At 32.1% G+C, this 19335-nt stretch overlaps 1 protein-coding gene and 1 long non-coding RNA gene across 6 annotated transcripts; both read left to right on the top strand.

Moving 5' to 3' along the window:
* Positions 1-5705: 5705 nt before the first annotated feature.
* On the top strand, positions 5706-7248 carry LOC105129194 (uncharacterized). Of its 5 annotated transcripts, none has more exons than XR_843023.1 (3): positions 5706-5944; positions 6078-6595; positions 6742-7248. It is a non-coding gene; the product is annotated as an uncharacterized LOC105129194 (long non-coding RNA). The 5 variants fall into 5 exon arrangements; XR_843022.1 differs by having other exon boundaries at positions 6078-6981; positions 7152-7248; XR_843025.1 differs by having other exon boundaries at positions 6088-7248.
* Positions 7249-13648: 6400 nt separating this feature from the next.
* On the top strand, positions 13649-15607 carry LOC105129193 (F-box/LRR-repeat protein At4g14103-like). The gene is made up of 4 exons (XM_011031154.1): positions 13649-13755; positions 14042-14998; positions 15069-15254; positions 15341-15607. Exons 2-4 carry the CDS (start codon positions 14045-14047, stop codon positions 15605-15607), a joined length of 1407 nt encoding a protein of 468 aa, XP_011029456.1. The 5' UTR covers positions 13649-13755; positions 14042-14044.
* Positions 15608-19335: the final 3728 nt, after the last annotated feature.

Below are 19335 nucleotides of genomic sequence, written 5' to 3'. Positions count from 1 at the left end.
TAAGATCTCATCTAACAACTTAAGCTATTGAATCGAGATGATTCTTTGACAATTTCTACTACAGTGGTATAAAATATGACAACCAGTCCAAGATCAATAATAAAAAAAGCATAAGTAAAATTATGTGGACTAAAATTGTAATTTAGTGTACTTAAAAAGCTATAAATACTAACACTTTAATGCATTATAATTAACAAAACAACTAAAACACTTGGATAATTTCACAGTCCATATGGATAGTGAAACAAATTACTTTTTTTTTTTTCTTTTAATCATACCTTTCTATAATCTTGTTTGAATAAACTAGGCTTGAGATTATAGTAAAACTACAAAATTTAAAGATAGAGGACTAACTTGTTAAACATAAAGAAAATATATGACTTACTATAGATTGCTTGTAATTTTTATTTTGATCTAAAAATTTATTTTCTTTATTTTTTAGTCCTTAAGCTAGAAAGAGAAGATAAAAACTCATCTAAAAATAACGAGAAAATAGAAAGTGATTGGTTGACACCGATTTTGACCATGAAAAAGGTTGATTTTAGTGACAAATGATTTATTTCATTTTGTCTCGAAAGTTTAAGAGAAAATATATGGCTAATTACACATTACTTAAAATTTTTATTTTGATCTAAAAGTTTATTTTCTCAATTTTTCAACTCTAAGCTAAAGAGAGGTGAGAGAAACTCACATGAAAACAACAAGGAGAGAGAAATTGATTAGTTGACATCGATTCTAGCTTAAAAAAAATAGATCTCAGTGTTAAAAAGTTTCATTTAACAAGAAGAGTTCTACTATGGTGTTGTTCAACCTTCATCTTACCTTAGATGTGAGCTTGAGGAGTTTTATAAATTTGGGTTGATTTTTATTTTTTCAACCCATTTTTAAGTTATTTAATGTTATAAATGAGTTTATTTAAGTTTTTATGATGTTTTCTTTTGTTCTTTCAAGTTAAAAATGGTTGAAAATAGAATTTATGTTAAAAGAAATCATCTCTATTGATTTTTTAGCCACATTTCTGTTGATCAAATTATAGAAAAAAGACAATAAATTGTTTATCATAACAAACAACTTGCTATTTATTTATTTTTTATTTTGAAAAGAAGGGATAAATAACATGTCATGCACTCTTTATGAAAATTATTTGCCTAGGCATGCAGGCTTATGCCTGTACTTTATTGTAACAATCTCAGTTGTTTCGGGCCACTCAAGCCTGCACATTTAGGATTTTTTTTTGTTAGTCTTTTGGTTTTTTCCTCTGTTTTTATTTTTCTTAATTTTTTTCTTTGTTTTTTTATTCCAATTCCAACCTTTAATGGTAGATTTTTATTATATTTTATCCTTTAATATTAAGTTGATTATAAATTAATTTTAGTATTTTGTATCATATAATAAAATAAAAAAATTTAATTCAACCTCGTATTTAGTATTGTGGTGCATGATGCTTTTAAAAAAATATCTTAGTTTGAAAATATATCAAAATAATTTTTTTAAAATTTTGACATCACCAGCACATCAAAATCATCAAAAAACACTAAAAAAAAATATCAATTTAATATTTTTTTCAAGCTAAATGCACTTTTAAAATGTAGTTACAAAAGAAAAAAAAAACTATTTCTATCCCATATTAATGAAATCGTGGAAAATCTTCACATAAAAATATTGATTTTTCTTGGTTAATAAGATAATGGAATAAAGAATACTTCAATGCTTAAGTTAATATTTAATTTTGCTTTATCAAGTGACAAGCAAGTAAAAATTAAAGAGAATAAAATATATATTTTTCATATATAGAGAAAAGTTGTCTTCTTTGTCTTGTTAAGTATGTTATCTACATAGTGAAAATATAATAAATGTAATGTTTACCCCCTTGAATCTCTATATATATTCATTTTTCTCTTAAAATCAAAGAATATATAGCTTGAAAAATATCTAAAAAAATATATAAGAAAAAGACCATTCATAAATAATAATGAATAATACAATGCTGGAATAGGATCATGTAAACAATATTATTCATAAATAGTAAAATAAAGTGAGACAGTGTAATTCGGTTAAACTAAACTAAAAGAAAAAAGAAAAAGAAAGAAAAGAGAAAGAGAAAGCTACCTTATAACTTGAATGAGTTCAAAGCACTATTTATTTGTAATGAATAGCTTCTTCGCCATTTCTCTCTTCTACTAAAGAGAGGGGAGGAATAGAAAGTCAAGGTGTTATGTGATTGGGGTTGAACACGTGACAGAAGCTCAATGGTTATAACTTATAATCGATGATTAATCTTTGGGAGTTCAACAAGACAAGGTGTCGACATCTCATAGGCTGCTGGTGTGGCCCATGTATATGCCGATAAAACATCATGGAACTCCCGTTCCGATTTATGTTAAAAACTCAGTAACCCGGTTTAGTGACCCGCTTGTCCAGATGGGTTTAGTGAACCCAAATGGATTAAGCTTGTTTTATACTATCCAAAATATCCAGTAATTCCCCCCAATTTCTTAAAGAATAAAGAGGGTAATTTGGTAATTAACTAGTGATTCAAGAAAAAGAAACCAATTTGAAGCCAAACAAGAACGATGAATGTGGGATGCGAGGCACTGCGTATTACTTTGCGGTCAAGGAACCCTAAGACGATCTCAAATTCTCATTTGTGAGACTTTATATAGGTGCCGAGTCTCCACTTATTGTTGGTTCTTTCAATTCTTCATTGTGCTACTGTAGCCCTAAGAACCTATGATTCTTTGATTATAATAGTTTTTGAACCATGAATCGGACTCGTAGGGGCAATCGTGAGAAATGTAAAATAATTAAACTCAAGTAAGAGACTACGATGTAAAGCAATCGTTAATGGCACGTCCTCTGTTTAGCTGCATTCACTTGCTTTGTCATTTAGTAATTTCACTTTCCTATCTGTTTGCAGTGTTAATTTCTACTTTGAATTTTGAAGTTCGAACATGTATTGCATTATTACAGTTCTTAATTAAGGAATGAATTGTGCCTTCAAGGATGTGATGTGTGTTTGCAAAAATTGTTTAGTGTAATTCAATCATTCATAAACAGCACACTAATGTATATTATTAGGTTAATAGACACAAAATCTAGAAACAATGTTGATAAGATACTGAGTTGATGAATTTAGGATGAAAAGAAATTAAATAGCATTTTTGTCAAGGATTATATCCCTTGTCCTTAACACTACACAAATAGCTTTCCAGGATCCCAAATAGGAGATGATACTAGCAGCACTCTAGAAGTGGGTAAAAAATAGACTATAGTACTAAAGAACTCTCCATGTCCTTGTATATGAAAAAAGAATGATCGATGTACAGCTTCCATAGATACATGACAACAGCCTCTAATCTCGTGGATAAACAAAGAGGAAAACATGAAATCAATAAAAACAGTCCATGAAAAATGGATTGGGAATCATCTGAATCTTATTTTCTTGAATCAGGCCGCATGTTGGATTTGCTTGTGCAAATGCTGGCGGAAACGACTCTATCCAATCGCTGCTAAGGGTGGAATCATCAGAAACTTCAGAGTCAGGATGATGATCAACGACTTCAGATGTAAAGGATTCAATCAGAATCGACCCCACTTGTGTAGCTTGAACTCCATCAACCTGAACAGGTGCTGCTTCAATGGCTGGGACCATATCTGCCTTATCAGAGCAGCCATTGGAATTTAGCAGCTCAAGAATCTCTGGACGCAAATCGTCATCCCCCTTGGCTGCAGCTTCCCCATCATTGTCGATGCAGACAACCTCGATCAGATTCGACCCTACTTGTGTAGCTTGAACTCCATCAGCCTGAATAGGTGCTGCTTCAATGGTTGGGACAACATCCGCCTCGTCAGAGAAATTTAGCATCTCAACAACCTTTTGCTGCAAATTGTCATCCTCGTTTGCTTCAGCTTCCCCGTCATTGTCGATCCAAAAAATTTCAAATGGTTTGAAGTTCTCCTCAGGATTCAATGTGGATACAGTAGTTGGTGAAACATGGCCAGTAGTGGATGTAATGGAATAGGCAGCCATCTCACAACTGTCAAAATCCTGCACATTTTCACGATAAAAAGACTCAAAATCTTTAAATCTCACCCCATTCACCACTTCTTCAGATACAGTTTCGGATGCCCTGTAGAAACCCATGTTATGTTGCTGCTGATCGTGTTGATCTACCCTGGCCTTTTGGGATATGGTGTTTGCTGCATCATCAACACCATCAGCATCGGGCCTCTTCCTCTTTTTGTTTTTTTGCATCGACTGATGGGTGTTGTCATCGTCTTTCCTTCTCAATTGACACAAAACAGTGACCTGCGAAAGGGATGGCAAGCTATACTCGTACATCATCCAACTGCAGCCAGGTTGGTGAGGTTGAGTATTTCGGTAACTGAAGCCTTTCTTGAGGGCTGTGACACTATAATTTTTGTCAATTTGGACACATACTTGATGGTCTTTGTCCTCTCTATGCCATGTTGCAGGGCCGCCTGCGATTTTGCGGGAGACATTGGAATTGGGGCTTTTTCTTTTGAGGTCAGTGAAGAAGAAAACATCCTCACCATGGATTCTGTGGAAGGTGTTCCAGATTTGGAGAGGTTGACAGGCATAGAGGTTGCAATCTCTAACAGGAGCAGAGGTGGTAAAGCAAGGGTTAGTGAGTTTGGGATACAGAAAGAAGCGCACCAATTCTTCATCATAAGGGTTGAATCTATAACCAGGGAGTAGTTGGATTGAAGTTAATGTTGCTAGGGTTTGTGACTGGGATATAGCCATCGAATCTGTTACTTACTCAGAAGATCAGTGGACGTATTGAGGGTTATTTGGATTGGATCAAGAAAGATAATTAATGTGAACAACAGAAAAATAAGAAACCAAGAAACTAAGAATCAAGAATCAAGAATGACTAATTCTTGAAGATCAAATTAAGCACTCCAGTAATTGAAAAACAACGATGGGGAGAGACTTCCTCCCTTTCTTTAAATGATTATTATTGATAAAGAAAGATGGGAATGGGTGACTGAGTAAAAGAGAGAAGAAGAGACTCTCTGCTGGAAACCCTAAACAAATAATGAAGAGGAGGAAAGAAACAAACTTACAGATTAAAAAAAAAACGCGTAATTGTTATGCTACACCCATCTATATATTAGGGTTTGAGTGGTTCGCGCTTCCAACGGTCACTGAAGATTTTGAAAGCTATAACTAACTCACACGAACAGAACATGCATGTAGAAGGCTGCATGCTTCTCTTGTTTTGCTCTTAATTTATTTATTACATATTGGTGTCGTGGCAAAATATGGTTGGTTGCTAGGGAATCGAACATACTAAGTTGGTTCCTGTCACTATCAGCACTAGTCGACGACAAAAACAAATACGAGGAGGCTTGGTGGGCTGGGGACTGACTTTGTTGGGTTGGGTGGGGCCTCCTCCTCTTTCAATGGATCTGTTGCTGACGTGTCAATGGAGCCAAGCTTTCTCATACGTATGGTACCGTACTAGAAGCATACGTGAGTAAGTGGGTGTGAGTAGAAAAGAAAAGAAGCTTAATTTTATAAGTGGGTTGGGTTGGATTAGAAGATGATGGATCGATCGGTCTGTCTGTCTTTGGGATTTGAGGTTTATATTCATTATTTTTATGGGTGAGTGGGGTCTGTTACTTGTGGGTTCCAATAAAAGGGGAACCCCTTTCGTCTTGCTTTTGGAGGTTTTCAGGATTTGTATTGTTTCTTCTTTTTACTAGCTTTTTGTTTTTTATGTTTTTCAAAATGGGTTGTGATTTGCTGATGACAACTTTAGGTTGTGCAAGAAGGTGATGGTGATGGTGGGTTGTGATTGCATTTGAATATCGGTATGGACTTGGAATGCAGTTAATCGCGTGGATGGTGAAATTAGATTAAAGAAAGACAGTATGTATGTGAGAACGGAGCAGGATGGATTGGTCTAGTAAGAAGGTGAATGGTTTCTACCGTCTTTTTAAGCACTTCTTGATAATGTGTAAAAGAATTCGAATTAGGGGGATTCAATACCCGTTTTTATGTTTGTGTTTTAGTCACTAATTAGCTTTATGTAATCCATTTGTGTTAGGAGATGCTAGCTAGCTGTGAAGGTTAAAATTATGAACCAGAGAGATTTAGAGGACGACCCCTGTAATCATGGGACCGAGAGGTTGGGTTAAGTTGTGCTGGTTAATTTGGCTTATGTATACTGGAATTGTTTGATGAAATTTCAGGTTAGGTTACTCCTTTTCTTTCTTTCTTTCTGTCATTTTTGCCTTCCTAATAAGCCAAATTTCTGTGTTTTTATTTTTTCTAACAAGCTTTCAAAGTCCACCAGGCTTCAAAATGGGTAACCTTCTATTGAAGTACTTGGGTGTTCCTGTTATCACTGGTAGACTTAAATCTGCAGATTACCAGGTGCTGGTTGACAAGATCACACAAAGATTTCAGCACTGGCGTCAAAACTTCTCTCTTTCGCCGAGATACTTCAAGTGATCTCCACTCTTATTTTTAGCCTTCAAACATACTGGTGTTGCATATTTATTCTCCCAGACCAGTTATCAAAATTATTGAAAGAAAGTTTATGTAGTGCATGTCTTTGAAATGGTAATGATGAATTTTCTGTTGGGATTGTGTTGCTCTTCCTAATAAGAAATAGGGATTGGCTATTAGAAAGATCAAATAATGGAGTTATGCTTGTGTAATGAGATTAGAAAGTTTATATAGTGTTTGGAACATGTTTCTTCAAGCAGGTTCTCTATGGGCAGCTTGGTGTCAATGGCAACGTTTTGAAGGAGAGAAGCATCTGGAGCCTCAAAACTCCTAATGACAGTACACGAGGAACTGGAGGAAATTATTGAAGATAAGGAACCTTGTATGGACGCAATTTCAACTTCTTGTTGGCAATAGGCGAAATACTTTTCTTCCAAACCTCATGGAGTGTGGTTAGTGATGAAGTGGTTGATGCTGTTTTGATTTTTTTTTTCAATCTGGTAAGCTTTTAAAAGCAATCAATGCAACTTTTCTAGCTCTTATTCCTAAAGATCCCAATGCAAACAAAGTCTCAGATTTCAGACCTGTTTCCTGCCGCACAACTTTGTACAGTGTATCTCTAAGATTATAGCGAATAGACTTGTAATTGTCTGCCCTTTCTCATTGGCAGCAATCAGAAAGCTTTTCTAAATTGTAGGAGAATTGGTGATGATGTTCTCCTCTCTGAAGTAATAGAAAAGAGCCATCATAGAAGCTTTTTCATCCCAGGCGCACTCTAAAAGTGAATCTAATTCTGTCCAATGGGGTTTTCATGATAACATTTTTGAAGAGCCATGAATTTTCTTGCCAAGTTTATTCTACTGGTAAACGAAACTGTGATTTGGAAGTTTAGTCTAGATGGCTCTTACTCTTATACGAGTGCGTGGCAGTTCCTTGAGTTGAAGAAAGGATTGGTTCAAACTTGTTGGGGATCTGTGTGCACTCCGAGACATGACTTTGTGGTATTGCTAGCCATTCTGGATAGTTTGTCCACCAAATTCAAGCTGATTGGAAGGCAGAGAAATATCAAACCTGATTGTGCATTGTGCAGTTAAGAAGATGAAAATAGACGTCGTGTTTTCTTCACTTGCTCCTCAAAAGCAATTTGGCAGAATATTGTGCAACTGTGAACGATCGGCTGACAAGTAGGAGACTGGACTTTTGAATAAAAATGGTCTGAACAATTTCTGATGTAAAGATCCTTTCCCGCTATGTTGCTAAAGATGGCTTGGTGATCTTATGGATATTTTATATGGACAGAGAAAAATGGCAGGATACAAGGGGCAAATAAATCTACTGAAAGTGCTGTTGTAAGGAGGATTGTTCAATCAGTCAAGTATAGCCTTCATGGCTCGAGGTTAATCCATGAAGCAATTTCGAGTTCTCAATATTCTGTGATATGCCAGTTGTGCAACTTTGATATTCTTTACTATGATTTCTGTTATTTCAGATCCCTTGGGATCCATTGTTTTTCCTACTTTATAGTATAAAGGCTCTGTAGACAGAGTTTTCTCTTGATAATGAAATTTGTCATTATAAAATTAGATAATCAGGGCAACCACTGTCATTTCTGAAGGAAAGCACGGTTAATGTTAACTATAACTAAAAGACAGCGAATCTACAAAAGGCTGATTTTGCCCTTAATGAGCGAGATTAACTTTAGGAGTATGAGCTTTTTTTATGGATTATATAAAAAATTATGTTAAAAAAGGTATTAATTAGTAATTTCATGTTTTTTAAAAGTGTAATCACCAAATAACTCTTAGAAACAATTATTTACAGGGTTTCTCTATTTTCTTATGCATATCAATTACTTAAATGTTCCTCTCTCTACTATTAATACAAAAGTTATTTTAGGTTTTTTACTATGATTTTTTGATAATTCTCATTAGTAGTGATTTGAACATATATATATTAAATTAAAAAAGTTGTTGGCATTGTCCATGCTCTTTGAATGGTATATGCAGCCCTCACATAGTACAACGTGTCATCATCCAAGACAACATTTGATATGCCTTACCATCATGGTTATCTTGATGAGGCATGTTTAGAGATAACATGCGGAGGGGTGCTAACAAGGAGATTTTCTATTCCTCTTTTTTTCCTTCTTTTTATCAAGAAAAACATGTTGACCATTGTAAAAAAATAAATAAAAATCTAGCTATTTATTTGTTAAGTTAAATTAGATCTTTATTCTTTTGATTGCAATATATTTGATTTTAAATTAGTTATTGAGTTAATTTATTTTTTTAATTTCATCTCTTGATATTTTGTTTTTATATTAGATTTGATCTTGGATCATTTATTAAGTAAATTATTTTTTTAATTGCATCCTTTTACATTTTTTTTATATTAGATTTGGTTCTTATTCTCTTAATTATGATGTTTTTTGTCTTGGATCTTTTATTGAATTTATTTGTCTTTGGATTTCATTCCTTAATATTTTATACGTATATCAAATATGATCTTTATTTTTTTATTACTATTTTAAGTTGTTATTATCTTTTTCTTAATTGAAATTTTTTTTCAATTTCATCTTTTATGATTTATTTTTTTTCTTTTGTATCAAATTTGATTATCTTTATTTTCAAATCTATATTTTTTAAATTGCTCTTGTTTAATTTGTTTTTTCACGTTTAGTCCTAATTATGTAGTTGGTTTAAAATTTTACATTGTTATTTTTCTTTTTGCCTTTTATATTGTGATTTGACCTCATGATCTGTGTTGTAAATTTTGAAAGTTGGATCAAGTTCGCTTTAGCCATTTTTAATTATTTTAAAAATTTTCATCCATCATCGTTGAATTAGTTGAAAATTGCTTTCCTCTATTTTTAATGTTTTGGATTCTTTTGTGAATTTGATTTTTCTTTTTAATTAGCCCTTCAATTATATTTTTTTTATATATTTAAGATTTGACATGATACTACTCACAGGTTTTGTCCATCTCATCTGATTTTGTTGGTGCTTTGTTTTTTAATAATTTTTTTTTATGGATTGTTTTTTTTTTATTTCATCATTCTGTAGTTTGAGTCATGGAGTTTGACGATCATTATTTTTTTTAGTTCTCTGTCTTTTCTATTGAGTCGTTGATTTTTTTTTTTTTTGCTCTTTAAAATACAAGGATAGTGCTTTGGTATAGTTTTTTTTTTTTTTCATTTGCAAAGAAATTGTTTTTATTTAGATGAAGCTTCACATGTAGATTAACCATTATAATATCGGTATATAAATCACAGTAAATTATCAGCTATCACATGAGTGCTTACCATTAAGTCAGATTATGAATTGAGTGAAGCTGATTATGATAACATCATCAAATGGATGAAAAATATTTTTTTAAAAATGAATAGGCAAAAAAAGAATTTTTATATTGTAAAATCGATGATCAAACCCCTTAGCATAGGATAACAAAAAAATGATATGTTCTTAAACTTTTGCATGTTGTATTATGGTGAAAATATAAATTTAATTAAGTGCAAATCACCATACTCGGTATAAACCTGATACTAGTTAAGAAAGAACATTTATTACATACTAAAACCAACATACTTCTCAATCACTTCTAAGGTGCAAATGTTATTTGTGCTCTAAAGACTACCTAGTACATCACATGATATCATTCATATAATACAATAAATATAGTCATGATACACCTTTTTAATGGTAAAACTTAGAAGTTGTTTAGTAGGGTACAAGTGCATCCTTATTTTTAATGGAACTACAAAATATAAATCTTGATTTATATACAAATGGGTTCAATACATTTGGGTCCTTTGTGGCACCATGTTTTTGCTGGCTAGTCATAATAACAATTTGCAACTTACCACCGAGGATATATATGAGGCTTGAAATTCATGTTATTATCTATAATCATACCTAATTTTTACAGTCTAGGTAAGAATGCAGATTTTTATATTCAATCGTTGATTAAGGAGTTAAAAGGAAAAAAACCATTTAAAAGGAAAAAAAAAAGATAATATAAAAGCTAGAATGAATATAGATTTATTTTGTAACTATCAGAATATGAAGTTGAAGTTGTTTAATGATAAGGAACGTGTCGCAAAGCCCAAAGCCATCTTTAACTTAGATAAAAAAAAACATAATTTCTTATCTATAAATAACTTAAGAATATGTGATTTCTATGAATAACTTAAAACATCATTGTGTAATTATAATATTTGTTATCGCTTTATAATGCATTATATTTTAAACATTTATCAAGTGTTTATTCTTATGATTGTGGTTTTAATAAGTTGTTAAATATGATTGTTACTTATTGTTATTGTTGTATAATTAGGTTGAATAAAGGATTATAACAAACATATAAAAAAATGAATATTTTTTTAAAACATTTATGAGAGAATCATCAATGAAATTTAAAAATAATTAAAAATTATAAAAAACAATTTATCAATAATTTATACATGTGGTAATCACCGATAGACTTATTAATGGATGTTAAAATGGTCAGAGAATTACAAAGACTTAAAGAAAAAATTCATAAAATTGGGACAATCCAACAAAATTGTTGAGAAATAAAAATTCATTGGAGATTTTGAGGGTGCTTTAATTTTTTTTATAAATTCTTAAAATTACTGATGAACTCACTGATGAAATTAAAAATTGTTATTGGTGAGTTTATCATTAATTTGATGATGTGTTAAATCATTAATGAATTCATCAATAAAAAAAATTCAATTGTTGTATTTTAACCCATATATGTCGAGCAATTTTCCTTATTTCCCTGATTTCATCCCCTTTCTCACATCTATTTCTCTCTAGAATGGTTAATGGTGTAATAGGCGATGGCAACATCCTCTCTCTCAATCAAAGGTAACAAAGTTTTTTTTATCTTTTTACCCTTTAAGATTTGATCTCTTCATTTTCTTCCATGGATATTCTTAAATTCATTGGTTTTTTCTTGTTTGTTTAACTTAGAATGCATGTTTAAGTGTTGTATACATATTTATTTGCAATTAAGTTTATTATTCTACTTAAGTTTTGGTACGGAAATGAATATCCCTAAATTTTAGGTTTATTAGGGTTTGTGATTTGAATATAAATAGCTTAAATTTGATTTTTTTTTCTTATTTGTTTGACTTAGAATGCATGTTTTAAATATTATATCCATGTTTATTTGCAATTAATCTCATTATTCAACTTAAGTTTTGTTGGGGAAACGATAATATCTAAATTTTAGGTTTAGTAAGGTTTGTATTTTGAATATGGAAATGTTGGTTTGAGTAATTTTATCCTATCTTGATACATTACGTGGTGTACCAAGCATTCAATGCATCTTATAACACCAAAACAAATATTTGTCAATTAAGATATTTAAATCAATTTTTAGATCAAGTCAACCACAACTGAGGGATTAATTCAGAAGTGATCTAGTAATGCACAAGCTCTAGGTGCACTAGATTACCATGCTCAACTCCACACTGTAACAAACCTCAAAGACTCTTTCTCCTCTCTCTAGTGATTCTCCATTCTTCTTAGAGTTAAATGTCCCAACTCTGACCATCGCAAATTGCTAGAACACCACAAAAGACTTCTCTTCTCCTCACAAGCAAACCCTAGATGGTCTTCATCACCTTATCTTTCTAGAAAAATCCATAATTACCCTTAGCCACCCAAAGCTTTAGACAATCAATTCTTTCTCCTCGACCATCAATGACTAACATCACCATCACCATAGGAATCCTCTCACTATAATCTACTAAAAGCTGGCCTTGTTTACCTGAAATATCACCATAAACTTTTACCCCTTTAATAGTGGCCATGTGTTAACTACACGCACCAATAAGGATATTTTCATTATTTACGGTGAAATTCAAGTGTATTTCAATCATTTTCCTATACAGTGACACTTAGGTAATTTTAGGGAATTTTATTTGCCTTTTTATATATGTATTTGTATAATTTTTTTTGTATTTTGTAAAATAACTAAAATAAATATAAAAAAATAACGATATGGGTCCAACATCTGGTTTATCCCATCGTTGTGTGCGAGTATAAAGCCCAATTCTCAAATATGAGTCATGCCCTTTTTTAGCTATTCCAACATAATCTTCCTTTTTAGGGAGAAATGTTATTCCTAGACGCATCTCTTTAACAAAAAAATAAAAATAAAAATAGGACTAATATCAAAATTTTAAAAACAAATATGGATCATGCCTCTCTTTTTTTGCAACTTGGACATAACTCTCCTTTTTAGAATTAAATATCAATATTTCAAGAAGTCTTTTATTTTCAGGGACTCATGTTAATTTTTTAACATGTCTTCTATTTTTAAAGACTAACATTAACTCTAAAAAATAAATTGTAAATAAGTTAAGAATATTATAGAATTTAAATCAAATTAAAAAAAAAACACAGATAAGGATAAACTTTCACTTCAAAGAATGTTCGAATGGTGATGTCTATGTCTATATTTTTTTTTGTTGGAACGAGGCCAAACTCTAAGATGGTCAGGTGAGTCTGGGAAACCGTGTCAATTTTTTTCTTCATAAAATCATTATATTTTTTTTGTTTAACATATTTTTGAACCTAATTGTGCGATTATATGATGCTCACATCTATGCAAAGAGAATGGTCTAATCGAATGGCTATAAGGTGTGAAAAAATTTTATACCTCCCCATGTCGATTGCATATGATTAGTATCTATTAGTAATATTTATCGACGGATTGGTTAACCAAAAAATGGTCTAAAATAGCGTAAATATTCTATTGGTGTTTTTGTCGATAGGTTACTTTATTGACAGAATTATAATTTCTAGCGAGAGCCGCTCTTGATGACAAGTTTTCATCAACAAATCTACCAATAATTGAAATGCCTCCAGAAATATAACTTAAATACTAACAAAAGATTTCATTAATGATGATTAACTTTCTAATTGTGAACATTCTTTTTCATGTTTTTTTTTTTTTTTCACTTGACCTGGCATAACTCGGGCCTTCTAGATGGAGTACAAGTTGTTAGTTAGGAGATTCCTTCGGTTATATTAATTCGTGTCACTCGTTCATGAGAGAAGGTGGTTAAAGGCAGCCTTGGAGCTCACTATATAAATTTCTCGTTATTCCCTCTTCTTTCTCTTCCTCTTCCTTTTCTCTAAATTGCTGCTACCTAGCTAGTTAGGATTACTTCGCCATCACTGTCAAGTCAAGCCCAGGCAAAATTGATTCTCCTCAGAAAAATTAATCTCTTCGCCTCGATAAAGTCCTCTCTGTTAATCTTGGTAAGTTTTTAGTTTCTCATTCTTAACTATATACCTTCTTGGTTGATCTTGTCCTCATTTCTTGGACCTTTTTTTGTGTAATTTTCACTTCTTCTTCGAACCATTCAACAACACGCATCTTTCTTGTTATTCTAATTGGTTTTCTTCTTCATTTCTTTAATTTATTTTACAAATGATCTTATAATTTGATTAACGATTTTCCTCTTATAATATTCCAAGTGTTGTATGATTTGGTTTCTTTTAAGTTACTTTGATGCTAAAGATTCTATCTTTTTCACCTTTCAAGAAAATGGCAAAACACAATGGACGAAAACGTTGCACGAAAGCGAATAAAGATATGATTGGTAGATTGCCTAATGTGGTTCTTGGTCATATACTCTCATTTCTTCCTACAAAAGATGCTGTGCGAACCAGCGTTTTGTCCAAAAGTTGGAGAGAACTCTGGACATCACTTTCCAATTTTGATTTTGATGATCGCATGCTGTGGCCGCGGCTCTCAGCAGAAAGACAGATCATCTTTGGGGATTTCATGGATCGGTTTTGTTATCTTCACAACTCTCGTGAAAACTCTATTACAAAATTTCGTCTCAGAGTAAATGGAAGCTATCCTCCTTCCCGTATGAGTGCGTGGATTTCTGCTGCAATTAAGGACAATCTTGAGGAGCTCAAACTTTGGATATACACAGCGGATCATGTTCCGTTTCCTCGGAGAATTTTTAGCTGTGAGAAGTTAGTGATTTTGGACCTTGGTTATCAAATTGATATTGATCTTCTTGGTGTTGGTGTACACTTTCCATGTCTCAAGGTCCTTCATCTTCAAGAACTCTCAATGTTTGATGATCATGCCTCCATAGAGAAACTATTAGCAGGTTCCCCAGTCCTCGAAGAACTGAAAATCGAACACGAAGATTGTGAATCCAGGAACGTTTTACGTATATGCTCAAGCTCACTGAAACGCTTGATCATAAGATTCCCATTGGTTGCTTATGACGAGAAGGATCCTGGTTGCAGAGAACTTACTCTTGATACCCCAAACCTCGAGCTTCTTAAACTAACTGATCTCGTGTCCGAGAAGTTAAACATGCTGCAGATTCCGTACTCACTAGTCGAGGCAGCTCTCAGTGTTGCTTATAAACATGTCTTCACCATAAAAGTAGATGATTATATTGACATGGCGGGTCAGCTTTTGAGACCGATCATGACGATTGTCAAGATCTTACGCTTGTGTGAAACTACTATGAGGGTAAGCTTCTTCCTTATTCTACTGTTGTGCTTAAATTCTCCATGGTCTGATCATGCCCTCCCTCACATAGACATCCCCTTTACAGATGTTATCAGACGCAGTTCATAAGAAGTTGCCTTGTGTCGGCAATCTTCCTGATTTTCAGAATTTGACTCGTTTGGAGATTGAAGCTAGTGGGAATGATCGCTGGCTGGTTTTGCATGAGATACTCAAATGCTCTCCTAAGTTGGAAGTCTTCATCTTATACAAGGACTCGGTTAGTTCCTATAATATGCTCTCCTAAGCTATGTTTTCTCGAAGTAATATCGGAATTGTTCTTCTTACTGACTTTTTATCATTCAGACAGAGAAAACTCCCAGATGGCGAAATCCTGCATTCGTGCCCCGGTGCTTAAGGTCGTCCCTTAAGGTGATCGAGTATGTGGGTTTTGAAAGCGAGTTGGGGGAGATAGAAATGGCTGAATATTTCATAAAGAATGCATTGGTCTTGGAGAAGATGACTATCGAATATGGATGGAAAATGATTCATGATTTTAAAGAGCGCGTTGCCGAGAGGTTGACAGAGTGTCGTCGGGGCTCCAAAGCATGTCGAATTGTATTTTCACCTTGAGGTTTCTTTGCTCAGTTCCTCCAAGGCATCCTTTTCGGTTAGAGATTGCTGAACGAGGTGGAGAGAACCTAAACCTATGATGTTCATATATGGATGATTTCTTTTTGATCTCTGATTCTACTTCCTTTGATCTCTTCTATGCATGATCGATCAGGTTAATTAAAACTTTTCTTAACTTCAGGGATTAAATTCAACCTTTACATAACTTTTCTTGCAGAGACATAACAAAGGAAAATCAAGTGTTAGGATCACAATATAAACACCTAAAACAATATGGACTAAAAATGAAGAGTTCAAAAAATCGAAGTGCCAGATCATGCTTTTTTTTAAAACCCATGGATCAAATCATAAACACCGAATATACAGGGGCTAAAACGTGAAATAAAAACTTGAGGGATGAAATTATTTTTTTCTAATAAAAAAAAGTTATTTTTTCATGCGGAGGCTAGCTATCAAAATATTCCTTATTTAACTCTTTTAAAATTAAAATAAATATATTTGAACAGAAGACAACAAAAATAAATTTTCAATTAAAAAAGTTTTCAATTATTTTATATGTAATTGAAAGCAAAAGAATAATAATAATAATGAATGTGAAAAATTAAATCATGTAAAAAATTTATTAAAAAGAGCAAAAAAATTATTTTGATTGAATATTTATGAGCATGTTTTTATTTCATTTTTTTTTTGCATATTAGATATATAATAATTAACAAAAAAAATTATTATTATATATAATTATCATGCTAAGTATTTTATTTATGGTGCTTCTCAATCAAACTTTTTTCTCAAAAAAAACTGGCCTAACAAAAAAACTTATATCGCAGGGTAGGGATGAATTTGCAATTATTTGCCCATATTTTCTCCATTGGCACCCGTCATCCATCTGTATTGGCATCACTAACTTGTCATTGCAATATTATCATAACAGGCTACGTTGATTAAGGAACAAGTTTCTCTGAGCCTTGTAGCTTTGGGTGTTATGTGTCGTAAAAATGTTTTATTTTTTAAATTTAAATTGTGAAGTGAAATTTTAAAATATAATTTATATTATTTTTAATATATTTTTTTAATTAAAAACTTTTTGATTTTAAAATTTATACAAATATGTATTATTTTATACTTAATTTTATCAAATAAATTAGAATAATAAGTTAAATTCATTACCGTTTAATTATTAAAGTTTTAATACTATATCATAAAATGTCTGTAATTTGATGGATTCAAAATACCAATTAAGTGGCCTTTCTCAAAAGAAGAAAAAAGAAAAAAAATGGTTGTTAATTTTCCTCTCTTGTTAACCACCAATTCTAATTAATTAGTGACCAATTTCTAAACAGTAATATGTTCGCTATTGCTGGATTCAAAATTCTCGAATACGAAAACACCGCTTACTAGTCTGGCATGGTGAAGGGAACACCTTATAAAATATACTAACTGTAGTTTCCCCGCTGGGTTAAATGTTTTAATTATTTTTTTAAAATATTTATGTAGAGTTTTTTCAATATATTTTGATAATTTAAAAAATATAATAGGTCTAGCTACACAGCCAAACCTAATCTTAATATAATTTTTCAATATTTTTTGATAGTTTAAAAAACCAAATTTGAAAAAAAGAACTCTACTAATTTTATATTAGGTCACCCGAATTTCGGATTGACCTGACAGGTCGACTAGTTTTTTCTAGCAATACTGCTTGGTCTTGCAAATAAACAGGACCCACTACTACTAGGTCCTGGTGGCTGAAGGGTCCCAAGCTAGTGAATCTTAGTGACAGATGGGCCCATCTTTAGTGGATATATAGTGGAAGCTAAGCTCACCACTACTAGGTCTTGCTATAAAACTAGGCTCATTATCAATGGGTCTGACGGTAGAGCCAAACCTAATAAACTTGTGTTAGGTTGCAAATCTAAATTTTCACTGTTGCTTAGTCTTGATGACAACAGAGTCCAACTTTATTAGGTCCTGCTAGAAAGTTAGGCCCACCACTGTTGAGAAACCAACCGACTATTATTAGGTCTAGCGGCAAAGTCATACCTAATAAACTTGGGTGCGAATCTAATTTTCCACCATTGTGTGGTCTTAGTGATAGTAGAACCTAACTTTCTTAGGTTCTGTTGCTGGCAGTTAGGGCCACTGCTACTAAGTAGCCAAACCCACTATCATCGAGTCTAGCAGTAGAGCCATACCCAATAAACTTGAATCTTGGTAGAAAGACCTAGCAACAAGATACCCATTTGAGCCCACAGCTACTAGGCAACAGGGCCCAACATCATTGGATCATGCTTAGTAGAAAGACCAGCAGCAGTGGTACTACTAGTGGACAGGGCTCAATGTTCTAACTACACAGTCAAACTCAATCTCAATATAATTTTTTAAAAAATAATATATAAACAAATAATACAAATGGATTAAAAAGAATATTAATTTGAAACAATGAGAAAAAAATTTAAAAAAATATTGGGTTTTCCTTCTTATCCAGACACAATCTCAATATATTTTTTAAAAAATATATATATATTTAAAAAATAATACAAAAACATAAAACAAATATTGTTTTAAAGTAAAAAAAATTAAAATTATAAAATTTCTTAGGGATGACTTCGCAGCTAAACAGAATCTCAACAAAGTTTAAAAAAAAATACAAAAACATAAAAAAATATTAATTTAAAGTAAAGAAAAAAAATAAAAAATTAGCAAAATTTTATAATAAAAATTTTGAAACACAAAATCAAACATGATTTAATTAAAAAAATCAACCCAATCTGAAAACAAAAAAAAAAATATTATCACCTAATTTTTTGTCAATATTAAAAAAGTTTTATTAATTTATTTTAAAAAATAAATTTAAATAAAATAAATCTAATTTCAGTGCCTATTGGAGTGCCACATCCAAGCATTTCTGGTTCCCTGTAACCCCGTAAGCCAACCTGTTCTAGGAGAAATGCACGTCCTGTTTAGAAAGCAATCAAGTAGGCAAGCAAATTAGGATATCCCTTTTCGGTTCGGAGCTTTCTTTCCCTTGTAATATTGATAAGTATGAATCTCTCTCTTTCAGGGAAAAAAGGCCTTGTGTGCTTGTTTATAGCTTGTGTTTCTGATGCCTGTTGCATCCTCAAGTACTCTTAGTGGATTAAGACCCAATCATCTTGGGTTTTGACAACGCACATTGGATTTTATCAAAAGGTCAAGCCCATTATTAGTGGATCTTGCTACTTGGCATGGACCAAGCTATAACTTAGATCCTAGTCGCAGAAGAGCTCAACATCAAAGCAAGGCCCAATTAAGCATTGGATCCTACTATAAGTAGCGCCCAATACTATTAGGTTTCACTGGTAGGCAGAGTCTAACGCGGTCATAGATCTAGTTATATAACCAGATTCAATGTCAGTATTATTTTTTAAAACAATAATATCAAAATATCTAAAAAATATTCATTTGAAGTAAAGAAAAAATTTATATATATATATTTCTTGGGTCTCGCCAGTCACCCACAATCTCAATATATTTTATTTAAAAAATAATATAAAAACATCAAAAAAATATTATTTTGAAGTAAAAAAATTTAAAGTTTAAAATTTCTTGGCTCAACATTTTTTAAAAAATATATTTTTAAAAATAATACAAGAACATAAAAAAAAATATTAATTTGAAGTAAAGAAGAAAACTTAAAAATTATCAAATTTTTTTCAAAGAATTTTTGAAATGCAAAATGAAACATGATTTGA

The sequence above is a fragment of the Populus euphratica genome, unplaced genomic scaffold (assembly GCF_000495115.2).
Source record: "Populus euphratica unplaced genomic scaffold, PopEup_1.0 scaffold86.1, whole genome shotgun sequence".
Lineage (NCBI taxonomy): Eukaryota > Viridiplantae > Streptophyta > Magnoliopsida > Malpighiales > Salicaceae > Populus > Populus euphratica.
Note: the sequence above shows the minus strand (reverse complement) of the source record. Positions and strands in the feature narration are given on the sequence as shown.